This window comes from Phlebotomus argentipes, unplaced genomic scaffold (genome assembly GCF_947086385.1).
Source record: "Phlebotomus argentipes unplaced genomic scaffold, Phlebotomus argentipes genome assembly contig_5, whole genome shotgun sequence".
Classification (NCBI taxonomy): Eukaryota; Metazoa; Arthropoda; class Insecta; order Diptera; family Psychodidae; genus Phlebotomus; species Phlebotomus argentipes.
Genome location: NW_026776165.1, coordinates 8,006,420 through 8,032,875, shown reverse-complemented (window position 1 = coordinate 8,032,875; position 26,456 = coordinate 8,006,420). Strand labels below are relative to the sequence as shown.

The 26,456-nt window shown below is 40.7% G+C and overlaps 4 protein-coding genes across 5 annotated transcripts; 2 read left to right on the top strand and 2 right to left on the bottom strand.

The window, feature by feature from the left end:
- Positions 1-131: 131 nt before the first annotated feature.
- LOC132255802 (EH domain-binding protein 1) lies at positions 132-18,081 on the top strand. Its single transcript, XM_059751961.1, has 10 exons — positions 132-552; positions 4,697-5,086; positions 5,158-5,360; positions 5,416-5,938; positions 6,006-6,621; positions 6,690-6,791; positions 6,852-7,347; positions 7,405-7,504; positions 17,135-17,323; positions 17,395-18,081. The coding sequence occupies exons 1-10, from the start codon at positions 446-448 to the stop codon at positions 17,471-17,473; spliced, it is 2,805 nt and encodes a 934-aa protein (XP_059607944.1). The 5' UTR covers positions 132-445; the 3' UTR covers positions 17,474-18,081.
- On the top strand, positions 1,160-1,816 carry LOC132255597 (calaxin-like). Its single transcript, XM_059751694.1, has one exon. The coding sequence runs from the start codon at positions 1,184-1,186 to the stop codon at positions 1,814-1,816; it is 633 nt and encodes a 210-aa protein (XP_059607677.1). The 5' UTR covers positions 1,160-1,183.
- Positions 18,074-23,456, bottom strand: LOC132255806 (protein stum). 2 transcript variants are annotated; one of them, XM_059751966.1, is made up of 5 exons: positions 22,668-23,456; positions 20,154-20,391; positions 19,617-20,024; positions 19,238-19,553; positions 18,074-19,161 (listed from the first exon to the last, which is right to left on the bottom strand). In XM_059751966.1, exons 1-5 carry the CDS (start codon positions 23,408-23,410, stop codon positions 19,010-19,012), a joined length of 1,857 nt encoding a protein of 618 aa, XP_059607949.1. In that variant the 5' UTR covers positions 23,411-23,456; the 3' UTR covers positions 18,074-19,009. The 2 variants fall into 2 exon arrangements, with proteins under 2 accessions (XP_059607949.1, XP_059607950.1); XM_059751967.1 differs by having other exon boundaries at positions 20,154-20,388.
- On the bottom strand, positions 23,448-24,914 carry LOC132255930 (neurofilament heavy polypeptide-like). Its single transcript, XM_059752103.1, has 5 exons — positions 24,531-24,914; positions 24,186-24,469; positions 23,581-24,016; positions 23,497-23,518; positions 23,448-23,452 (listed from the first exon to the last, which is right to left on the bottom strand). Exons 1-5 carry the CDS (start codon positions 24,912-24,914, stop codon positions 23,448-23,450), a joined length of 1,131 nt encoding a protein of 376 aa, XP_059608086.1.
- Between the last annotated feature and the right edge of the window lie 1,542 nt (positions 24,915-26,456).

Here is a 26,456-nt window from a genome sequence, read left to right as displayed (position 1 = left end):
GTAAGGTTATGCGCGAATGTCCCAAACTAATCGATAGGCACATATAGTTGTCTCGCTTGCACTCACGGTGCGTGTCTTCGTCTTGCTCGGTCTGAGCAAATTTCCTCAGTTTGACGTGAACAGTGAGAATGATGAGATTTCCTCGCGGATTTCGTGGAAATTTGGTGGAAAAACTGGTCACAAGTGGTGAAGACATCTAATTCCTCACCAGTGACATCATCCGCGCGCGGGTGACGTGAGAAGAGTTGTCGTGAAGGCAATGATTTAACCTTCAGTGCGGGGAAGAAAAACAAAGAGTTGAGCAACCTTTGAGGAGACTTTCTGGGTATTTTCCGGACGGTGGCGCCCCAATTTCCCATCGGAGCCCCCCGCGAAGGTGATGGCCATGTGCTAGAGTGACGACAGAGTACAACTGTGGTGCGTGCGTGCGTGAAAAGTGGGCAAGATGATGGGGAGTGTCTGGAAGAGGCTCCAGAGAGTGAACAAGAGGGCGGCAAAGTTCCAGTTTACGGTGTCTTATCACAGTCTGAGGGTAGAAACCACGGCCAAATGGTGAGTTCCTGCTCCTCTGCTGCTCTTTCTAATTGATTTTGTTACTCTGCTGTGGTTTTCACGCCAAGATATTGCGTCAATTGACACTCTGAGAGCCAATCGATGCCTTTCAGCACTGCTCTTCAGTGCCTCTGAAAGGGTTTTCCGGGAAGTGGCCTTGCTAATTAGGTTTATTATCTGTTGATGCATAATTTTAGTAAATTTGGCAAAAGAAAATGAATCGAGTGAAAATTATGTGTGTTTTTTTATTTTATATATTCTTCATTAATCTGCGTTGATTTAATTTTAGCAAAGAAAAAGAAAATACAAAAAAAACAAGAAAACACTTCTTATCAGTGAAATTAAATTATATCTTCATTTTCAACTTTTCCAGATTAAACTTTAAGAACCTTTAAAAGGTTTTTTTTTTAATTAGTAGACTAACAAATTACCCTTCATTATAATTAACAAATCCGTAACAAGCTTTCTTATCTCACAGAAAGTGTCTTTTCTAATCAAAATATCATTGATGAGATTAATTTGATTCAAAAACACCCTTTTCAAGTGCATTTTAGGCTCTTCAAAGCACTTGTGCACTGAGAAACAATTGCATTCTGTTGAAAATTTTCACTGAGACGCGCTGAAATCAATCATGTTTCGCATCCCATTGAGCGAGGCCACGAACTTTCGTGTGCTGTATCGCGTGGAGTTGCGTAAGTTTGGCAAGAGGAAGAGATTCTCGACGGGAGATGTGGAGAAGTTGCTCTACATCTTCCACAAAATTTGCACGGTGAAGCGCGAGAAGGTCATGACGAGGGATCAATTTGTGAACATGTTGACGCTGCTGGTGAAGCCGAATGTCCACTTTCTGCACTATCGCACTCTTGAGGTGCTCTGCGGCGGCATAAAGATGTTCGTGGGTCCGGAAGTGTGGATGAAAACCATGGAGATCTTCTTCAGTAGCAACTTTGCGGAGAAAATGGAGTTCTGCTTCGGCATTTACGATGTCTTCGGCGAGGGATTCATACGTAGGGATTACATGATGAGGTTCCTGGGCGACTGCTTCATCAGCGGCAGTGTTCAGGAGCGGGAGGAGGCCAGGAAGGATCTCATCTATGTGGTCTTGAGGACGTTCAGGAGTCAGGCGCGCCACAAGCTGTCGCTGAAGGAGTACAAAAAGGGCGTCACGAGAATTCCACTTCTGCTGCAATTCCTTGGTCCGTGTCTGCCGGATGTAACGAAGGAGCAATTTTTCGATTTGCTGCTGCAGAAGAAAATTATTTGAATGGGAGAAATACACATAATCTATAAATGAATGTCTTTTGCGGAGAAATGGCAATTTTCAAACATCTTATAAAGGTCACAGGAAAATTCCACGCGAAAAAAGTCCCAACTCAGCTGATTGTCATTGGATTCTATTCTCTCTTTCTGTCCTTTGTTTTCTTTTGCAAATTGCGATTTATCTGTGCTGGTGTTTGTATTGGGAGATTACAAAAATAGCAACACGAGAGGAAAACAAGAGGAAAACAATTCTCAAGAGGCGTGCAATTCTTAAGTGAAAGCCTCTCGGTTTTTTTCACCCTGTGTGGAAAATTTTCTCTTCATGTCAATAACTATTAGATAAAATGTGTTCCTTTATTTATCAGCAGACGGAATCACTTTTCCCAATTTTCTTCGGTGTGTCCTTTTCGTCTGATATGGTTGAAAAATACGTGAGAACTTTAGTGTGTGTGAAGTATTCTGTGGCGATTATTGTGCAGTCTCAAAGCAAATGAGGCACTCTAATTGCCGAGCTGAAGATGCTCTTCTCGAGTGCGGGGAAAAATTGCGCGATATGGCCAATTGGGAGTAATCGTGACGCTTGGCCTCGATGATGTTTGATGAAAAGTGATCAACAATGAAGTGTCGGGGGCACAAAGGCTAGAGAAGTAAAGTAAACAAGCGACTGAGAGTGAAAATGGGACTTTAGACTTCGTGTCTTGAGTATTTTTTCATGGATTGATATAAAAAAAATCTAATTAGAATTGTTCTTCTGAGTGGAAAAAGGGTGGAAAAGTCTTGATAACTGAAATTTGTGGTATTTTTGTGAAGAATTTTTCATTTGTCAATAGAAATTCCTGAGCAATCGAAGGAATTGTAATCATTCAATATAGTTTATTGCAAAGAATGCTTTTTGGCTTCTGTTGAAAAAAAAAGCTCATTATCAGAAATAGATAAAGAAAATGATTCCGCAATAGAAAATCCACTTTTAGTCCAGAAACTCTCTCAAATTGGTCTCGTTGGAAATCTCACAAATCGATCGTCTTCAGCATCAATTTCATTCCTGAGCAATTTCCTAAAATTGAATAAGACTGAATGATAACTTGAGGCAAAATGTTGCTTTTAATTAGATCCATCAGCAATTTTGCACATGTGAAGAAGAAAAAGCGTCAATTTCAATTACAGTTGCTATAAAGAGCACCAAAAACACATTTATCCATTTTCAATTCCTCAATTGTGGTATAATAGAAGAACCAAATGTCGGCAAAAGGTGAAAGAGAGTAAAAGAAACTTTCCATCTGGTGAAAAGTCATGATTTCACTTGTTTTTGACAGTTTGAAAAGAAATGCTGGCATGAAAAGTAATTTCTGTTCTGAGAAATAAAACTATAAATGCTTATCTTTTCTCTTGTCTTTTTTGCTGAATGTGCAAAAATATCTCATATTTTGATTTTGGAGCTCAATTCTCTCAGGATAGAAAATATTCCATTTGATTAAATCTAACGAAAGAAAGACGTGGAAAAAAACGAAGAACAAGCAAAAGGGTTAATGGAGAGTTTTTCTTGTTTTTTTTTCCTTCCTCTTTTCGAGAGAAAACCATTCAGCAAATCCCCTCAATCTTGGTCTGGTTGTGAAGTGTGATTAAGTGGATTGGTGAAAAGGGCTGCAGTAATTACACGGATCAGAGCTCTGATAACAATATCAAGCCTGTTTGGATTACAAAGACAAGCAGGAATCTCTGTGGAAGAAATGAAAGTTTGGAGGAGCGGAAAATCGATTCTGGTCGGACACTTAAAAATTCCATTCACGAAACCACCAATATTCGTGTCACCAGGTGTTTTTCTTCCTCCCCTCGCAGCTTTTTTTTGTCACAGAGAATCAGTCAGGAAAATTGAGAGCATTTAATTTGCATATTGAAATAGTCATGAATTTTTATCAGTGCGCAAGGCGGGAAAATCATAACATTCCTTCTTCATATTAGTGAAGGGGATTTTTTTTTTGGAGATTAGATAGTGTGTGACTGTGAAGGCCAATGCTGAGAAAGCTGATTTATCTTGTGGCAGTATTTCCTGTGAACAAAATTCTCTGCATCGTCTTTGGGATTTATGTAAATATTTTGCCCGATTGTAAAATCAATTTATCAATTTTGAACATGGCAAGCATTGCGATATCTTATCAGCTTTTCTCCTACAGTTCACCCACAGTTCATTAGTCGCAAGGAAATTCTATACTCACGAAAAGCTTAAGCTGTTTAGAGGCTTTTCCTCGACGCGACAGAGTTCAATGTTCCTCTGGAGTGTCGATTGTGTGGGCAGAAGAGTGACTCTTCTTGTCGTGTCTGATCCAATTTCTCCCATTCTCAATCAATTGACAAATTGCCTGGCTTATCTCGTGATCATTTGCTCGTTTCGTGGGCATGAAAAATGGCCCACGAGAGAAGCACTTGAGAGAGAGAGAGAGAGGCGAACAAGAAATTACCTGTGCCTATAATTCTCAGGCTGAGTGTGCGTGTGTTACTTGGAAAACCTTCCGAGCGGCGAAAGTACATTTCATTGATTGATGAAAAGAGCGAGAAAGGCTAGAAAATGTGGGAGAATTCATTAACAATTTATCGTAAAATGCCTTTCAATGGCTCTTTTAGTGGCGATTCAATTTTATATCACTGTGAATCACGATAGAAATGAGGGTGGAAATCCTTGCCATTTTTCCTTGGGGATATCCTCAGTTTTTTTTTCAATTCACTTATCATGAACTTGAGGATGTTTTTTTTCCACTTGCCTAGTATTTTTTCATATTGATTGTGTGTAAACTGGGTCAATCTTGACCGCAAAGGAAAGATAATATCAATTAGAATTTATTACATTTCATGATGATTTGACTAAATCTCTTCACTCACTCACTTTCAGGCGCCCCACAAACTTGGCTGTTGTTTGGACGAGGAGGAGTCGAAGAGTGGCTTCGACGCCTCTTCCGTGGGAGCCGGACATGATGAATCCGCTGGTGGGACAGATTCAGTGGCCAGTGCCAGACAATCACACGATTTCCGTGACGCTGTTCAAGGATCCGCGAACGCACGAGCTGGAGGACAAGGATTGGACGTTCGTGGTGGAGGATGTGACGCAGATGCGGAAGAAGCGCGTTCTGGCCAGCGCGAGCATCAACATGAGGAAGTATGCCAGCATTGAATCCACTCAGCAATCCTTCACGCTGACGCTGAAGCCCGTGTCGCGGAAGATCACGTCGGCGGATTTAGAGTTGACGCTGAGTTGTGTGTTCCTGAGAGAGGGAAAAGCCACGTGAGTGTTGAAAGATGTTTTGTGCCAAACATAAGAGAATGGCTTCTAATGTGATGACTTTCATTGGGCAGAGATGAGGATATGCAGAGCATTGTGTCTCTGATGTCGGTGAATAATAACTCAGATGTGGCGCCTCTGGATGATCTTGAGGATATTCCGGATCTGGAGAGTTCTGGTGACATTTCTGAGCATGTGCTGGACTTTACGCAACAACTGGAACTCCTGACGTCGAGTTTGACTGGCGGAGGATCAGAATTAGCGACTCCAATGAGTGGTAAGATGGTTTTAATGCACATTTTATAGTTGTTTCATGGGTATTTCTTGTGCAGTGCCATCACTGACGGAGGATCAGACACCTTTGGCTGAGAATCCTGCCATTCCGGACCTGGAGGCTGACGTGGAGACACCGGGAAAGCGCCCCGAAGAGGCGCCAAGTGAAGTGACGCCCCGACAGCCCCAAATTCCACCGCCAGTGAATCACATCTTTGAGATATCCAGTGGAAGCGCTTTCCTGTCCGGCAGGGAGAAGAAGGAGTTACCAGTGACGAAGGAGGATGTGCAGGACTCTGCCAAGGATACGCTGGTGGCGAAGAAGAGCGCCGAGGAGCGCGAACGAAGTCGACTGGAGTTGCAGCCGCTGAAGCTGAAGAAGAGCTATGAGAATGACATTGATCAGGTGGCGCCGGTGAAGAAGGTGAGTCTGAGGGAGAGAACTCCTGGCCAGGATCTGCTTGAGTGGTGCAAGGAGATCACGAAGGACTATCAGGGAGTTAAAGTGACGAATCTCACGACGAGCTGGCGAAATGGACTGGCTTTCTGTGCCATCATTCACCATCACGAGCCGGAATTGATGTGAGTTTCCACGATTCAACACTTCTGGGGGAGTTATTTGCTAAAGCTTTGTGATCTTCCCTTGCAGTGACATGAGCAAACTCTCGCCGCACGATGTTGTCGGCAACTGCCGGACGGCGTTTGACGCCGCCGAAAGTCTGGGAATTCCGCGTGTTATCGAGCCCAGAGATATGAATCTGCTCGCTGTGCCGGACAAGTTGGCGGTCATGACGTACCTTCACCAGCTGCGCGCCCACTTCACGGGTCATCAGCTGGAATTGGAGCAGATTGGGAAGACGAGCGATGAGTCGAGCTACGTGATTGGTAACTACAAGACGGACAACTTGCCGGAGAAGATGCTGGATCAGCTGAAGCTGCTGGACGCCCGGGAGGAGGAGAGGCGGGCAGAGAGTGAGGAGAGGAGCGAGAAGTCGCCCACAACGAAGAAGGATGTGAAGAACTTCTTCTTCACGGGCGGCAAGTCACTGATCGGGAAAGTGTTGTCGCCCACGCGCGACAGAGCGGTGAGTCAGGAGCCTCAGCCGCCCAGGGAGAAGCCCATCCTGATGACCAGGCGGGAGTTGACGGATCCTTTTGGGTCGGACGAAGAGGAGGATGTTCTGCCGACGGCAGAGAAATCTAGTCAAGAGACGCCTGAAGATCCAAACGCGCCGCCAATCAATCTGGATTCCGAGACGACGAATGTGAGTGGTTTTCTTTGTGAAGCTTTCAGTGATGGAATTGTGTGTGTTTATTGTTGATTGTTTTGCAGAAAATCCTCAACAGACATAAGGAGATGAGCGAGAAGGCGAGAGTGATGATGGAGAAGTTGAAGCAGAACAGCTTTGAGAATGGAAAGGGTGATCCGGATAATGTAATGTAATTGATATTCTCTCCTAGAACATGTCTCTTAAGTGTGATCTTCGTCTTTCAGGAGGAGCGTCAGCAACGTCTAAGAGAGCATGCTCGTCGGTTAATCGCCGAGACTCGGGCTAAATCGCTCAATCTCGATTCCCCGTCATCGCCCATCAAGATGGTCACGCAGAGGATCACGCTGTCGCCGGAGAGGACGATTTCGCCCATCAACAACATGGAGTTCATCTATCGCAGTAAGGAGAACTCGCCGATTCGCAGTGGCTCCATTTCGCCCATCTACAGGGACAGAATCACGCCGCCCAGGGACAGTCCGCTGAAGTCAATCGACCGAGAGAACAATCACAGTAGCCCGCGGAATGAGAAGAATGGAAATTCGCCACTGCAATCCTTCAACTCTGTGTTGGATCGCATCTCGCCGCAGCGCGAGAAGAAGCTGGACAAGATGTCGTACATCCAGAGTGAACTGGACGCGCTGGAGTGCGAGCAGAAGGCGGTGGACCTCAAAGCCAGTGCGCTGGAGAAGAAGCTGAGGGATGTGATGGGTGGAAAGACAGGTGAGTTGAAGGGTTTTCCTGTGAACAAATAGAGTGTGACTGTTTTCTTCGCCTTAGCGGATTCGGATGAGACTGAGGAGCAGCTACTCTCTCAGTGGTTCACTCTAGTCAACAAGAAGAATGCCCTCATCAGGCGACAGATGCAGCTCAACATACTGTGAGTACAAAGAAATTATCAAGCAATTTCACGCTAAAGAAATTTTACAAGGAAGATATCAACATATCCATACATCTTTATTTTTTTTGCATCTTAGAAACATTTGCAATACAAATGTGGAAAATGCTCAGTTTATCTTTAAAACACATTCATAAAAGTTTAATTTACAAGAGAAAGATAGACAGAATCTAGAGAAATCTCAAATTTTCTCTAAGCCCCGCCCATTGTAAAGGACTGCCCACTCAAAACATACACTTTACAGTTTGACTCACATTTGTCACTTCATATTTCACTATAAATTCTATTTGATTCATTTATATGAATGAGTACAAAATTGCACAGTAGGAAAAGGTGACTTTTACGATCTGCACAAACATAACTAAGTTAACATCAAACATTCCGAATGCTTTAAAGACGAGAGGTTTTTGCGTTTCTTGCATTAACATCAGCATGAGTTTCTGTTCCTCTTGGTTCATTTCATTCCATTTTGTCATGTAAAGTCGGCGAAAAATACTTTCGGTTTTGGAGAAAATGACTTCGCCAAAGAAACAAATCACACCAAGTTGATAAAATAATACTGGACAAGAAATCAATACAATGTACGCTGATCCGCCATGTCCAAGAACGAAGAAAATCGACATGAATATAATAAAACTGGATGCAATTTGAGTAACATTGGCGTAGTAGAAAATGTTGCTAAAAATTTGAATTTTCTCCATGATTTCTCGATAAAATAGATGAATATATATAATAAATCGATTGACATTGAGATTCGAATCAGAAGTATTCAAATTCTCAAGGCTTTTTATCAGATCGTGAAGAATATTCAAGGCTCCAGATAAATAAAATATAATTGATAGAGAAAGATATTCTATAAAAACGAATGAAAGCACTGTGAATGCAAGAATGAAAATTTGGTTAATGTGGAAAATGACTTTTGAGTCATTTTCTTCGAAAGTCATTCCAGGAATGGTGAAGAAAATCGTTTCGGAGAAGATGCAGTAGAGACTGTGAGCAGTAGCTGCAACTGCTAAATTGGATAAAAGCACTCTGAAAATCATCAGAAGAAACATTTTATTATACAATCACAACTTTTAGCACAAATGTTTTACCTGAGAAGAATTTTAGAGATGAAAACAGAAGTCTTCAGATGAATTTGAGCTGAAACTGTAAATGATTTGTAAACGTGAACTTTGTGTAACTTTCGAATCCAATCAAAGATGCTTTCGATATTCTTTGTATGATAAATAGTGCATAGAATCTTAACTAGAAATTGCATGCAAGCTATGAATGAAGTCGCACTCAAGGATAATTGCGCAATTCGTGCATTTGGGATGAAAATTCCAGCAAAAGCAGAAGCACAATTATAAAAAAGCACCGCGATAACCGATATTTTTGATATATTAAATGCTTTTATGCCAAGCTTTATATTTCTCTCAAAGTTAAAATATTCTTTGTAACAATCTATGAACTCAGACATTTTACGATGTTGATTTAATGAGAGCGACATGAAAACTTCAAGCGTAATAGATTCCAAAGTAAATTGACACCAAATTATTCTTGAAAATAAAATATTCAAGACATTTCAGAGAGTTTTCTTTTCTTAAATTAATTTATACCATACAGTATTTAAATATACTCATAAAAAGCGCTTCTATTTTTGTAACAATTTTTTTGAAAAGTCAAAAGATTTCATAAAATATTAATTGTTTATAAAAGATGTGTATAATTAAGAAAAAGGCTCTTGCTCAAATATGACGAAATATTTTCAGCCCTCAAGATCAATTTTCAGGTTGTCTTACATTTTTCCTTTATATTTTTCTTTACTTGAATTGTATTACATTAAAGAATAAAAGATTGCGCAGTAGGAAAAGGTGATTTTCACGATCTGCACAAACATTAATAAATTTACATCAAACATTCCGAAAGCTTTTAGCACAAAAGGTTTTTGCATTTCTTGCATTAACATTAGCATGAGTTTCTGGTCTTTAAGACTCATTTCGTACCAATTTGTCATGTAAAGTCGGCGAAAAATGCTTTCAGTTTTGGAGGAAATTATTTCCCCGAAGAAACATAGCGCGCCAAGTTGACAGAATAATCCTGGACATGATATCAATATAATGTACGCTGATATACCGTGTCTGAGAAGGAAAAATGTCGACATAAATAGAATAAAACTGGATGCAACTTGTGTAATATTGGCATAGTAGAAAATGTTGCTAAAAATTTGAATTTTCTCCATGATTTCTCGATAAAATAGATGAACTGAAATGATCAATTTCCTTCTATTTGTGTCATTTTGTAAAATGTTGAGACTTTTTATGGTGTCATGAAGGATATTCAGTGCTGCATATAAATAGAATACAGTTGATAAGAAGAGATATTCTATGAAGACAAACGAAACAGCTGCTATTGCAAGAACTATAATCTGGTTGATGTGGAAAATGAACTTGCAGTCATTTTCTTTAAAAGTCATTCCGGGAATGGTGAAGAAAATCGTCCCAGAAAAGATACAGTAGAGAATATGACCAGTCGATCCAACTAGAAAGTTTGATGAAATCACTCTGTAAAACATAGTTTAGCACAAAGTTTAGCACTTTGTTTGATTTGACAATAAAGTCTGTAAGTTTAACATTACCTGAGAAGAACTTGAGAGATATGAAAAGATTTTTTCAGATGAACTTGAGCAGAAGTTGTAAATGATTGGAATTCGTGAACATTGTGTAATTTTCTAATCCATTCATAGAAGTTTTTGATCTCATTTGTATGAAAAACAATGCAAAAAATTCTGACTGAAAACTGTGTGCAAGCAATGATTGAAATTGCACTGAGAGATAATTGCACAATTCGTGCATTCGTAATAAATAATGCAGCGAAAGCGGAAATGCAGGCATAAAAGAAAACTGAGAAAACCACTATTTTCGATATATTCAATGCTTTTATGCCGCGCATTATATTATTTTCAAAGATTAAATAATTTTTATAGCAATCTATGAACCCGGACATTATCGATGTTGATATTTCAAGAGTCACAAGAATACTTTTCAGGTATAATGGAATCCAAGTCAATCTCACCAATCAATTCATAAAAATAAATAATTTAAAACACTTTTTCATAAGAAAGTCTTCGATACTCAAATGTATATTTATTGGAAAGCATTTCTCTTTTGGAAATAAATTTAATATTAGTTTAGGTAATTCATTGCTTTCTTTTCAGCTATGAAATTAAATAAAAAGAATCCATATTAAAAATTATATTCCAACGAGAGAAAAATATTACTTAAAACAAGGATTGAATTCATTAAAAATACAAACAAAATTTTGAACTAAAATTTATTATCCATATTCAAAATCTCGACATCTTGCTTTTGCATTACATAAAAGAGTAAAAGATTGCACAGTAGGAAAAAGTGACTTTCACGATCTGCACAAACATTAATAAGTTTACATCAAACATTCCGAAAGCTTTAAGCACAAAAGGTTTTTGCATTTCTTGCATTAACATTAGCATGAATTTCTGATCTTTCAAGTTCATTTCGTACCAATTTGTCATGTATAGTCGGCGAAAAATGCTTTCAGTTTTTGAGAAAATTATTTCCCCGAAGAAGCAAACGGCGCCAAGTTGATAACACATTGCTGGACAAATAATAAAGAAAATATACGCCGATCCGCCGTGTCCAAGTAGGAAAAATGTTGACATGAACAGTATAAAACTGGATGTAATTTGAGCTATGATTGCGTAGTAGAAAACGTTGATAAATAATTGAATTTTCCTCACTGCTTTACGATAAAAAAAATGAATAGAGACTAAGAATTGCTTTAAATTTTTGTTATTTTTCAATTCCTCTAGCTCGAGTCTCTTAATCCAGTCATGAAGAATATTCAGAGTTGCAGATGAATAGAATATAGTTGATAAGAAGAGATAATCTGCGAAGATGACTTCGACCATCATGATTGTGAGAACAATGATTTCGTTGACGTAGAAGAAGTATTTTATGGCATTTTCTTCGAAGCGAAGTCCAGGAATAGTTGCGAAAATTTCACCGTAGGACATAAAATACGCGGTGTTAGTATAAATTGAAATAGAGTAGATCGGTATCAATATTCTGCAAAATACATTTTATGGATTATTCAATTATATTCATAGTTTACATTCATATATTGCTAAAATACCTGAGAAGCATTTGGGAATAGAAAAGAGACTTTTCCAGATGAACTTGAGCTGAAGCTGTGATTGATTCGTTTTCGTGGACATTGTGCAATGTTTGAATCCACTCGAAGATGCCTTTGAGCTCTTGAGAGTGCAGAAGAAGGCAAAAAATCCTGACTGATAACGGTATGTAGCCGATGAATGCCATTGCACTTATAGACACTTGTATGAATCCTGAATTTTCGATGAAAATTGCAGCAAAAGTTGAAGCACAAAGATAAAGACTAACAACACAAGTCACAGTTTTTGATGCATTCAGTGCTCTAATGCCGAGCATAATGTTATGTTCAAAGCTTAGATACTCTTTGTAGCAATCTATAAACTTGAGCATGTTCGATGTTTGCCTCTTGAAAGTCAAGGAAAAACTTATGTGCCGATATAAGCGCTGTCGGGCCGAAGACGTCTTTAACAGTAATGTTGAAGATTTTAATAATTTTATAATAATAATAAATTTATTCTCCTCCTCCACGATTGCGGAATCAATATCATATGATTTTGAATATTTTAACATATAGAAATTTATTTTTTATGGTACAGTTTATATGTTTGTACATATATATTTTAAGTGTAATATATTAGACTTCATAGCTTTAAATATGGAGACTTGTTTAGCCACTTAAGATTTCTAGAGCATTTTTCCACATTTTTTTTATCGTGAAACCGTTGCTGCTGGATTAGATCAAAGAATACAAAATTGTATAATAAGATAAAGTTATTTTCACAAATTGCACAAACATTATAAAGTTTACATCGAATACTCCGAATGCTTTAAACACGAGAGGTTTTTGCATTTCTTGCATTAACATTAGCATGAGTTTCTGGTCTTTAAGACTCATTTCGTACCAATTTGTCATGTAAAGTCGGCGAAAAATGCTTTCAGTTTTGGAGAAAATAACTTCCCCGAAAAAGCAAACGGCGCCAAGTTGATAAAATATTGCCGGGCAAGCAGTCAATAAAGTATAGGCTGATCCACCGTGTCCAAGAACGAAGAATGTCGACATGAATATGACAAAACTGCCTACAATTTGAGCAATAATAGCGTAGTAAAAAATATCGATAACTGCCATAATTGTCTCCAAAATTTCGCGATAAAAAAGATGAATAGAAATTAAAAATTCCTTCAGAATCACTTGAAAATCTAAATTATTCAAATGTATTATCATGTCGTGAAGAATATTCAGAGCTGCAGACAAATAAAATACCGTTGATAAAAAAATATAATCAGCGAAGATGATCTCGATGACAAAAATTGTCAGAACAATGATTTCGTTGATGTAAAAGAAGTATTTTTTGACATTTTCCTCGAAGCGAAGTCCAGGAATAGTTGCGAAAATTTCTCCGTTGAATATAAAATAGGCAGTGTTAGTAAAAGCTCCAATAGAGTAGATTGGTATAATTATTCTGCAAAATACATTTTATGGGTAATGAAATCTTCACTATGAGTTTTAGTAAATTTATGATCACCTGAGAAGCATTTGGGAATAGAAAAGAGACTTTCCCAGATGAACTTGAGCTGAAGCTGTGATTGATTCGTTTTCGTGGACATTGTGCAATGTTCGAATCCACTCAAAGATGCGTTTTAACGTGTCAGTGTGAATGAAAATGCATAGAATCTTGATAAATAATCGTAGAGAAGCAATAAATGTTGCTGCACTTATAGACACTTGCATGAATCCTGAATTTTCGATGAAAATTGCAGCAAAAGTTGAAGCACAAAGATAAAGACTAACAACACAAGTCACAGTTTTTGATGCATTCAGTGCTCTAATGCCGAGCATAATGTTATGTTCAAAGCTTAGATACTCTTTATAGCAATCTATGAACTTGAGCATGTTCGATGTTTGCCTCTTGAAAGTCAAAGAGAAACTTGTGTGCCGATATAAGCGCTGTCGGGCTAAAGACATCTGAAACAGCGAATTCTGAAGAGAATTTTTCTAAAAATATTCATTGATTTTGAATACCTAGTCATATAGAAATATATTTATTATAGAACCGAGTATATGATTATACGTATGTATATATTTTTATAATATAGAAAGTTTCATCGCATTAAATATGCTGCACTTGTTTGGTCACATAAAATTTCCAGACCGTTTTTACACTATTATTTTGTCATGCAATTAATGTAACTGCGTTACATCAAAGAGTACAAAATAGTACAATAAGAAAAGGTTACTTTTAGTATCTGAACCAACATAACTAAATTGACATCAAACATTCCGAAAGCTTTTAGCACAAAAGGTTTTTGCATTTCTTGCATTAACATTAGCATGAGTTTCTGGTCTTTAAGACACATTTCGTACCAATTTGTCATGTAAAGTCGGCGAAAAATGCTTTCAGTTTTGGAGAAAATAATTTCCCCGAAGAAGCAAACTGCAGCAAGTTGATAAAATATTCCTGGACAAGAAATTAATAAAACATATGTTGATCCCTCTTGTCGAAGAACAAAGAATGTTGACATGAATATGATAAAGCTGGTTGCAACTTGAGCAACAATTGCGTAATAGTAAACATTGATAAAAGCTTGAATTTTCTCCATAATTTCACGGTAAAATTGATTAATCAAATTTATAGATCGCTTCACATTCAGATTCGAGTTCAAATGTTCCAGGATTTTTATCAGATCGTGAAGAATATTAAGGGCGCCAGATAAATAGAATACAGTTGATAAGAATAGATATTCAATAAAGGTGAATGAAATCACTGCAATTGAGAGATTAGTAATCTGGTTGATATAGAATATGAGCTTGGAGCTGTTTTCGTCGGCAAAAAATCCTGGAATTGTGAAGAAAATCGTTCCTGTGATTATGCAAAAGGCGTTATTAAAGTTGGATGCAACAAAGTAAATCGGTATCAGTATTCTGGAAAGCGCAATTCAGAACACAATTTAATAAATGTACAATCAGAAATTAAGATAAGAAATTACCTTAGAAGCATTTGAGAGAAGAGAAGAGATTTTTCCATGTGAATCTGGGCTGAAGCAGCAAAAGATTCGTTTTCGTGAACATAGTGCAATGTTCGAATCCACTCGAAAATGCTTTCGAGTTCCTTAGCGTAGAAAACAGTGCATAGAATTCTGATAGAAAACTGTAAGCAAGCCAATAATGCAATCGCACTCAGAGCAAGTTGCGCAATTCCTGCATTTGGCGTTAGAAGTGCAGCGAAAGCTGACAGACAAATATAAAACCAAATTGCAGAAGTGACAATTTTCGACAGTTTCAATGCTCTTATGCCGAGCATTAAATTTCTTTCAACTATCAAGAAATCATTGTAGCAGGCTATAAAACTAGACATTGCAGATGTTAACGTTTTGAGAATCAAATGAAAACTGGGTAAGACACAAAAGACGATTTCTAATCACTTCAATTGAACATTTCTTGAGCATTAAATATTGAAGACTTTATTGAAAACATTTTCCATACAGAAATTTTTATAACATAAAATGTTAATTGCTTTATATTCTAATACGTAATAAACATTGATGACAAAGGTCAATGTTATATACAAAATTGATAAACTGATTAACGAGAGAATTTTTTCCGATACACAATTGTACATTTATTGTAATTTGTTCTACAATTTAAAAAATTAATGTAATAAATTATCAAAGTTTTTTAGGTTTCGTTCTTCAAGAAACAAACTGAGATTAACTGCAACTTAATTAGATTAGTTTTCAATCACTTAAGCGAACATTCTTAATTTATGGACCAATTTCTAAATATTTATTCCATAAATTCTTTCCATCCTCATTAAAAAAATCCCTCCCAAAAAAAAGATCCTTTCAGGAAACAATTTGATACATTTAATTTAATTCCACTACATCAAAGAATACAAAATAGTACAATAAGAAAAGGTTACTTTAAGTATCTGAACCAACATGACTAAGTTAACATCAAACATTCCGAAAGCTTTTAGCACAAAAGGTTTTTGCATTTCTTGCATTAACATTAGCATGAGTTTCTGGTCTTTAAGACTCATTTCGTACCAATTTGTCATGTAAAGTCGGCGAAAAATGCTTTCAGTTTTGGAGAAAATAATTTCCCCGAAGAAGCAAACTGCAGCAAGTTGATAAAATATTCCTGGACAAGACATGAAGAAAATATACGCCGATCCGCCGTGTCCAAGAAGGAAAAATGTAGACATGAATATTATAAAACTGGCTGTAATTTGAGTTACAATTCCATAGTAGAAAACGTTGATAAATAATTGAATTTTCCTCACTGTCTTACGATAAAATAAATGAAGGGAAATTAAGAATTGCTTTAAATTTTTGTTATTTTTCAATTCCTCTAGATCGAGTCTATTAATCATGTCGTGGAGAATATTTAAAGCTGCAGCTGAATAGAATACAGTTGATAAGAAAAGATAATCTGCGAAGATGACTTCTACAATAATGATTGCGAGAACAATGATTTCGTTGACGTAGAAGAAGTATTTTATGGCATTTTCTTCAAAGCGAAGTCCAGGAATAGATACGTAAATTTCGCCGTAGAACATAAAATAGGCGGTGTTCGTATAAATTGCAATAGAGTAAATTGGTATTAATATTCTGCAAAGTACATTTTATGGGTTATTCAATTATATTTTTTAGTTTTTATTCATAGTTTATATTAATAAATTGCTTAAATACCTGAGAAGCAATTGGGAATAGAAAAGAGACTTTTCCAGATGAACTTGAGCTGAAGCTGTGATCGATTCGTTTTCGTGAACATTGTGCAATGTTCGAATCCACTCGAAGATGCCTTTGAGCTCTTGAGAGTGCAGAAGAAGGCAGAAAATCCTGACTGATAACTGAACGGTATCGATGAATGTAATTGCACTTAAAATCCATAGTATGAATCCTGAATTTTCGATGAAAATTGCAGCAAAAGTTGATGCGCAAAGATAAAGACTACCAACACAAGTCACAGTTTTTGATGCATTCAATGCTCTGATGCCGAGCATAATGTTATGGTCAAATTTTAGATACTGTTTGTAGCAATCTATGAACTTTGGCATTATGGTGATGTGTTGAGAGTGAAGAGGAAACTTGAAAATTTGATTTCTGGTAATCAGCTAAGAGCTTTCTTAGACATCAAATATTAAAGAGAATTTTTGTAAAATGTAATCCGATTTTGAATATTTCAACATATAGAATTAAATCAATATTCTGTTTAAAATAGTATTAATAAAATATGACTTGTTTGTTGTCTGGAAAAAAAGAAAAAAAGAATATCGTGAAGTTAAATTATTCAAAATTTATATATTCTACTGGTGAAAGGCGATTTTTAGATAATTTAAAATGAATTTTAGGACATGTTTCTTCATTTATTGATATCTTCATTGTAATCTTTTTCGCCAAGTGTTTTGTTTTTTTGGCAAATTGAATGATTGATCCCTTAGCATTGAGATGTCATTTCCTCAATTCTTCCCTCTTCCAGCGAGCAAGAGAACAATCTGGAGAAGAAGTACGAACTGCTGAATCGCGAGTTGCGAGCGGCGCTGTCGGTGGAAGATTGGCGCAAATCCGAGGAGCAGCGCGAGCGTGAGACTCTCCTGCTGGCCGAATTGGTTGCCATTGTGGACAAACGCAATGAACTCGTCCACAATCTTCACACTCAAGAGCAAGCGTGAGTGTAGAAGTTTGAAAGTCTCAGCAGAGATGGTCTTTTACTCATTTTCCTGTCTTTCTCTCTTGCAGAATTGAGGATGACGATGAGATCGAGAAGAAGCTGGAACACGTGGAGATCAATCCAAAGGAAAAGTGTGTGATTCAGTGATGGGAATTCACGGTGGTTTTTGCCTTTCGCGTGTTCGCGCGAAAGAAGGAAAAATATTGATGAAATTCGTCCATGAAATTTGAGAGCAAAAAATAATGTTTCCCGGGCTTTTTAGCGATTTTATTGGTAAAGCTTTGAGGTTTATTTTATCAAAATTGTCAAGAAATTCAATACCAAAGATTTCCTTCTGGCCCTCTTGAGAGGTTTGTTTTTGGCCTACGGCTTCAGGTTCTCGAGTCGATTGAGTTTCAGACTGGTAGTGAAGAACTATTAACACAGGGTTTTCAACGAATCATTCAAGAATACATTCGAATAATTCTTTCTACACAATTCCCGACTTTCCTCGAGACTTTTATTCACAATCACGAGCTTTCAGTGGCGAGGAAGAAGAGAAGCAGAATTCTAATTTATACAAGAAGAAGAGAAAAAAAAACACGAGATTAGGTAGAGCTTAAAATATGTTGTTGTGTAATTTTGTGATGCAATTTCCCGTGAAGTTTAATAAGGAGTTTTAATAATAATAACGACGGGAAGAAAAGCTTTTTGTCATTGTCACAGCGATTCAATGAGGAGATAATAATTTTTTTTTTAATTAATTTCCTTCTTTTCTATATTAGAAGATAACAAGAGAAGAAAAAAAATGTGAAGGGAAGACGACATAAGAGAAATGAAAGATATCTAAAATAACAATGATTAAAATAGCGGAATAAAAACATGGAACAATCTCTAGATTTTAATGGTAATAATGAAGAGAAATTTAGATGATAGTTTTTCTCCCGCAATTTCTATTTATTGTCTCATTGTGTAAGGTTTTATGATGAAAAAAAAAACTCTTAAAAGAATACTTTTTCTCCTCATATTTCACACAAGGAGGTTAAAAAAGAAAAAAAAGTGTAACGCAATAGAATAAATATTTTATTTATGTTTTATTTATTTTTCACTATTATTTTCATTTTTACTCATAGATTTTTCTCCTTGAAAACTCATCCAGTTCCGTCCGGAAATCATTTTCTCCTCATTTTCATCGTTTTTTTTTCATTTTTTTTTCCAATAATTCTTTTCAAAAGGGATGTCAATCGAATGAATTAAATTATAAAGTTCTTCTGAGGAGCACAATAAAGGATTTTCACAACAGTAAAAATAAATAAAATAAAATGAAGAAGAAAAAACTACTTTTGGAGAACATTTTATTTTGTCTTTCCATTTTCTTAGCAACAACACTGCACCATTATTCCAATTTTATAACAATGTTTCTTTACAACTATACTCCGTTCACTTTCTCGTCTCTCTGCTCTTCTTGTGGTGTGGTTTTTTTTTCATTGTTGGGTAAAAGTTTTCTGGTAACGTGATAAAAGTGTTTCTTTCTTCTACTTGGTAAAAAGTTACAAAGAGGATTTTTTACACTAATTTTTTCTCTTATCGAAAAAAGGCGAAAAGGTTCTTTAGCTCTTAAAAAGATGATTTCTTTCTTGTTTCCCGTGGTTTTTAGTTCATATATCAAAAATATCCTAAATCGATGCTCTTGCAGGATCGCGTCTAGGGATCGGCAGCTGGGGTGGAATCCGTGGCGCCGGCGGCCGGAGAGGCGCCGGCTGGGGGAAGAACTGGAGCTTGGGAGCGACTGCTGATTGTGGCCGCCTCGGCGGCTTCTTCGTCTCTCTGCGCCTTTCGCAGTTTCTTGCGCTTCCCTGGAAAAGAGGCGGAGCGAAAAAAGGGGTTGAAAAGGGCGCTGGAAATTTTTGAGAATCCCTGTGGGAAGCTTACTCGCCAGGCGAACCATGATGGTTCCCCACCAGATTGACCATCCCCAGCCCACGAGGCAGAAGAGAACCGTGAAGGCTTGAGCCGCGCCCACGATGATGTTGATCAGAAATGTGCCAATTCTGGCCCTGAAGCCGTCATGCTGCGAGAATCGTGGTGTTCCGAGGCAAAGACAGAAGAAGCCGGAGAAAACCGTGCCCAATCCCGGCACGAGGCAGTTGCAGATGAGGCAGAACCACGCCAGACAGATGTGCATCACCGGAATGGCGGCCTTCATCAGGGAAGTGTGCTCCACCAGCGACAGATCCAGCTTCGGCTTCTACAATTGTCCGGAAAACAATCACTAAATGCACTCGATAGGAGGCAAGGAAACGTAACTCACCTCAGCCGGAGGCGGAGCAATGCTGGGCTTCTTACTGTTCAGGCTCGTCCGGCGACTCTCGGCATCCTCCTTCCGGCGACAGCAGCCGCAGCAGAGACAGCGCCAGAAGCGAGAGCAGCATCCGGGCGCTTTGGGCTCCAGTGGCGTGTCACTGGGTTGACGTTCAGCCCATGTGGACGCCGTGGAGGCGTCGGATTTCTTTCGCTCGCGCCGACAAGGCAAGCACGAGCAGCATTTGGACTTCTTCGCCTCTGGCTCAGGCATTCGCTGGCTCTCGATCTTGTTGGTGGAGCGACAGCAGAGGAGACGATTGAGGCACGCTCGGCAGCAGTTCTGGGACTTTGGCGCGTCTTCGTCACTCTTGACGGCTTCCTCAACTTTCTTATCCCTCTTCTTCTTGACCTTTTCCTGGTGGAGAGTACATATTTTCTCGAATTATTATCCAGAAAACCAGAAACAGTCTAAGATCTCAATTAGATTCAAATCTGGAAATATTCAGCAAGAATCAATCGAATGCTATTCTCTCTTGCTACTCACTTCCTTCACTTCTTCCTTGGCTTCCTTGTCCTTCTTCTTCCTCTTGCAACAGTTCCAGCGCGAGGACTTCTCGTTCACGGTCTCCACGGAGTCCCTGAGCGGCTGCAGCGGCGGCTCGTTGTCCTTCTTCCGGCAACACAGGCACCTTCGGCACGGCAGGCAGCACGTGGAGCATTTGCAGCGACCTGGCGTCGGGCCCTCCTTCAGCGAAGCCTCGTCGGCTTCACCAGATGAGCTGCTTTTGTGGCGAGAAATTGTTAATTGCTCAATGAAAGTCTCCGGCACACACAAGTGGACGGACCTTGCGTGTTTCGTGAAAGTTTATTCTAAATTGCGCCCCGCGCGCGCCCTCCCCGGTCGAGCCGCGGAGGGTTGGCGGGCATCGGGCGAGAATGCAAATGCAGAACACTACGAGGCGGCAGGGCAGAAAAAAGGCTTCATTTTCACTCTACAATACAATATTATTTCCATAACTTTCTCTCTCTCTCTCTCTCTCTGGACTCGCATTTAATGTCCAGATCTTGAGCATGATTATCAACAGTATGCAAATGCTTCATCGAAATCGATCGTGTGCACAACTTATGGAATTTTTCTCACCTATTTCATAGCATAGTTTTGTGTGAGTTATCGCGCTTAAATATTTACACACTCTAGAAAAGCCATTCTTCATTCTGTGTCGTGTCTTCCTCCAGAGAGATTCCCTCCAATTTGCAAATTAGAGACTTTTCAAGGGAGTTTAATTGGACTTCTGAAGACTGCAAAAAAAAACCTACTGGAAAACGTCTGAGACAATTTTTTGCCACCTTTCGTGTCTCACGAAATGTTTGATAAAACCAAAAAATAACGCGGGGCTTCTCAGTTGGTCTCCCATTTCTGGCACCAGTAATGAACATCAAGATATCTTGATTTTATACAAAATAGATGATAAAACACCACCAATTTGTCTAGCTATTTTCTTTATACATCCCTAAATAATCCACATTATTTAATTACACCGCAAAAAAATGAGTATATATTGAGAAATATGATTTACTTTCGCCACACGAAACATTCATAACGAGCGCGCGGACCTTTTATTTGGGGTGGAATTACTTTATGATTCTCTTTCATAGCTTTGCCAAGGGAAAAATGACCGTACATTATTTTCACTGCTTTCTCCTTCGGATATAATTAAAAATGTCACTGCGGAGAAGTTTCGAAAACGCGCTACAAAGTGATATTTTGCAATTAAAATGAGGGTCTTTTGGCCAAGGAGAAGTCTCTGAGGAGGACGCACTCGCCGAAGGCGCGGGGGAAATTACCTAGGAATGACCCTAGAATCACCATAATCAGTGTCTGGGACAGGCAGTGTGAATGTTACACTCTTAGGACTAGTCTTTCTACTGCTACCATCAGCCGGAAGCAATGCACTCATGCAGAATCTGGTCTGTGAAAGCTGTCAGTATTTACAGGCAAAGCCACACACGCACTGCGAATTACTTTGCAAACCCTTTCATGATTGATTTTGGAGGCCTTAAGGAATTAATGTGTGTCACATAGTTTTGTCGCGCCACGGGGAAAAAAATCAAAATCACAGGCGAACACTTGAGAAGTTTGGTGGAAACTGAAAAGGAAAAGCTCCTGCTGTGTAAAAGTTTCGCGCTACATTTCGTGCTCAGAGTTTTTCCTCGACTGACCGCGAGGGGAAAACCTTCTCCTCAACTCAAAGGCTCTGTGTGTGTGTGCTTTGAATATGAAAATGGCCTCTCCTTTAAAATGTGCAATTTTCCAACACATTAATTTAATTACTTTACAAGTCAGAGCAAAGTTTTTTTCCGCCACACACACACACACACACACACATGAAAGGGTTAATGAGCCTTGCGTCTTCTCTCTGGCTTGACCCAGAAATAGTCATCATAGGACTTTCCAGACGCGTGGGCGAACGGAAGTGACCTCCTTTTGTCACTTCCGGACCCTCGAATTTTTTCCTGCCCGGCAGCAAATTTTGTTTAGATTGATTTACACAGAAGGAAGAGAGAAAAAACAGCCCAAAGAAAGTGTGTGCTCTAAAGAGTTCGCCGTGTTGATTATGTAAACGATTAAGAAAGGTGCTTCAATTGCAAAAGATCTTCAAGTCATTGGGCAAGGAAAATCCATTAATTTGCCGTGTGCCAAATGGTGAGATTCACACTCTAGTTGAATGAAGAGCTTTTGCGGGGGGAAAATTGGCCTGAAATTTGCACGAAGCTTGATTGGCGGTGGAAGAAGGCTTCACTGAGTGAGAGTGTCAGTCATTTGGGGGCAATTATGACTCTAATGAGGCCTTCATGAGGCTTTTCGGAAGTTTGAGGAAAGTTCTAAGTGGATTTGACTCGGATCAGGAAACAACCATGAACTTTTTCACTCACTTCTCAAGCAGAAGTGGACGTGAAAATTTTGTATTTGAGATTGCTGACGTCATAAGACGGTGGTAGACGCGATGCAATTGAACCTCAAATTGTGGATTATAAGAAAAACTTTTGCAAAACTCACCCATTTCCATTCGTGCTCTTGGCGGTTTCTGGGCTCACTTGGGCCATTTCTGGAAGAACAGCTGGCGATTTCTGGAAATTTCCACTCTCCAGTTCCACCTCGGGTAGGGCGGAAATGGCCCTTTCGCTGACCTTCTCCTCACTAGCTTCATCCCCCAAATTGTTATTCACAGTCTCCGTGACGGGGTTGTTGTTGTTCGTCTCCACGACGGACACATCAGCATTCACTGGTGGCATTTCCTTAGGCGGATCATTGTTGTTGCTTTCAACTTCTTCGATGGACTCCGGAATGGTGATTTTGGCGAGAGTTTGCGAGCTCGGTTGCTTCGAGAGGCTCTCTTTGGGCGTCTTTCTGCCCTCTTGCGCCATCCTTTCGACAATTGTTGCCTCCGATGCAATCTTCTGACACACTTCTTGCAGTTTCCTGGCGCTCTCCTTCTTCGCCATTGGTGGCTTCTCCTTGACTGGCGGTTCTTCCTTGCAGTCCGCCTTCTGGATGTCCTGCTCGAGGGTTTTGAGGTCCGTCAGGTTCTCTGTGATTGTCTTGTGAATCTCCTCAGTGGCCTCATTCACTGTCTTTTGAATGGTTTCTAGAGTTTTCTGCGATTTCTCCAGAATTGCCGCCGGATGAATGTCCTTGCTGTCCTTGACGTCAGTCTCTTCGGGGATTTTCGGGGCGGCCAGTTGATTGGTGAGAGTTGTGGTGATCTGAACTGGTTGAGATGCAATAGCTGCCGTTGTCATTGACACCACGTTGTTCTTTGTCAGTGGAATTAATTTCTCAAACTTCGTGGGTGATCCTGAGGTCTCAGTTTTCACAGACTCCTCACTCTCCACACTTTCCTGCTCCATCTGCCATGAAAACGATGCTTATTTAACCACTGCCTGCATAATTGTCACTCTAGAGTACTCACAACTTTGGCTGGCGCCTTCTCGGCGCGAAAACTCTGCTTTTTCTCAAGCTTTGGGGGCACTCTTGTCCTGGACAAAGCTGAATTCTCCCTACTGACCCTGCCCTTGGAGTCCTTGGACGCCGATGAAGTTTCCTGGCGCACGCTGGAAGGTTCCTTCTTAGCAATTGACGGTTCCTTGCGGGTACTGGCTGGCTCCTTTTTCACTGTCCCATTTGCAATGTCTTTCCGGAAGCTGGGCGTCTTACTCACGGGCTTCACTTCGGGTTTCCTCACCTTGCTCACCGTCTCGATCTTCCTGGTGGTTTTTGTCACAGCCTTCTTGTCCACTGGTGGCTTCTTCGTCACTGGCTTCTTGGGCTCGTGGCACTTGACTGGGGGCTTCTGTGCCTTCTTGGGCGATGTGGCTTTCGCTGGTGTTTTCCCCGGACTGGCGTCCCTGTTGGGAAGTAGAGAGCTATTGAGGTACAGCTTTTCCCTCCAAAAAACATCATATTAGCGTGAGATTTAACCATCTGAAACGCCAACAAGTTGAATAATGGCTCGATGAACATGATCTGGCCATGTTCAGAGCAATGGTTATTGAATAATTACAGCGATGTTACTACCTGGAGGCCGCCAGAGGGGATCCCTGAGTCTTGTGACTGGCCGTTGAGACACCCAGAGTCGTGTTGGAGCGCGCCATGGGCCGGGAAATGCTGTTGGAGCGCACTGGAATCCTCGAAGGTGACATGACCTTGGAATCCTCCTGTGTCTCGGGCTCTTTATTGGGTGTGCCGATAATTGGCGACAAGGGAGTAACTTTCAGAACTCCTGGACGTCTTGGGGATCTCGAGCTTCTCTCTCTGGGTATGGATTCGGCATCCAGCAGTGTTACAGCCGGCAAGAGGCTCTGGAAGAGAGACAAATCTCTGAATATTGGAGTCCATGACTACTCACAGATGAATACTCACAGATGCGCTCTGACGCCTTCCAGATCGCCTAATGGAAGACTTCCTTCTCTGGGGCGACACTGAGGACTCCCGCCGGCTGTCCAGACCATCTATGCTACTCCCAATGGATGTTCTGGGTCTTGGAATTCTCGATGGAGATCCCATTCCACTCTGGCTCATCACGCGCACCACACCTCTCTGCAGGGAACTCCTGGATCTCACCGGCAGTCTCGTGGAGCTTCCCGATGAGCTCCTGCGTCGCAGAATAGGTCTGTCAAGGTGTCTAATTGACTCAGAAGCCGACAATCCTGAGCGAGCTCTTGGCGCTCTGTCCAGAGCTTCGTAGCTGCGATTGAGGAAGCGCGGGCGAGGTGTTGCCGAACCCGGTGAGGCAATCTGTATCATCGTCTTGTGACGAACGTCTGTGGAGATTTGGTAGCTCTCCATTTCGCGTGGCAGTGATTCGAGAATGTCGAAGCTGGGCCTCCGACTGCCATAAATGCTTTGCGGTTGAAGGAAATTCTCCAGGGACTTGGATTTGGGCGAGTCCTGGCGAGAAGATGAGCGGGTGCTTGCGTCCCGGAAGCCGTGGCCTCTGAATGGTGAGAATCGCCCTGAGAGCGGTCCATCTGGACTCTCTGGGCGCGAAATGTTGGGTGAAAGTTGGGTAATGATAGCGAAAGCTGATCTCTTGGTGCCGCTTCGAGTGGCTGGGATTCTGGAAGAGAAGAGAGTTAATTTCTGGATGATTGCGGGGATGATTAGGAGTTACCTGTAGGGCCCTGTAGTGATTTTGTCCGTGATGATTGCTGGAGAGGGTGAAACCACTCCATTTGTGCGTTCAGGAGGCACTTCGGGCTCCTTCTCCACCTCCTGGGCATCATTGTCACTGCTGGTGGCAGAGGCCACTTGGGTGTCTGGGATGCTGGGGAACTCCACTCTGTGGGGCTCTGGAGTGTTCTCGACATGTGTGGCGGCTCCGCTGGAGGAGGACGTGGTGTCCGGGAGGATGAGGGCAGTCATAGCGCTTCCGTGGTTGACTTCGGACACATTCCGGGCACTCTGAACGCGTGGAAAGGAGCTCCTCCACTCCTCGGCGGCGGTCTTGTAACTGAGCCACTCAGTGGGTGATCGAATGCCCTCAGCTGGCCTCCCAGTTGATTGCCTGTCGGTGGGAAACTCATTAGGGATGCCGTGCACTTTACTGCCCACGCTTTCTACCCTTTATGACCCATACTCAAATGTGTATGTGTGCGCGCGCTTTACAACCGGAGAAAGACTCACCCGAATAGGTGATCCGAAGAGGAAGAGGATGTTTGCTGGTGCCCCGGACGCTCCTGCACATCGCTGGCAATCTCAGACTCTGTGAGATTCGACGCTGAGGCGCGGCGGAAGTCGCTGGCGGAGAACTCGGAGAGCTGGTGGTCGCCGAAGCTCGCCATGGCGCTCGAGCCGCGTCTCAAGTTGCCGTACAAGTAGCTGTCCAAGTTCTCCAGGAAGCCCGCCGGCGGCGGCGGCACCGGGTCCCCAAACAGACTCCCGCCGTGATTGTCATAGTAGTTGGAGGCGGTCGATGGCGGCGACAGGGCGTAGTAGAAGTCGTACCGGGATCGCATTTTCACACACTGTTTTCAGTTCAATTGTGTCACCGTGTCTCATGGTCTCGCGAGTCAGTCAGTCGCCTCTGCGCCCCATTCTCACGTTCGGGGGACCCCGTGGCGCTCTGAGTGGGACGAAAACGATAAATCACGGGGTTTTTGGGGCAGGAAGGCGGGAAATTTCACTCAGATTTTCACTCTGGAATTGGATTAACCGATAACATCTGCTTGAAAAACTTCTCTTTTTCAATTAACTTTGGAAATATTAACATTTTCTAAAGAAGCGACTTGTAAATGCAACGAAATCATGTTAGGATTACTTTAGTAATTGCCTCAAATATTCTTTCTT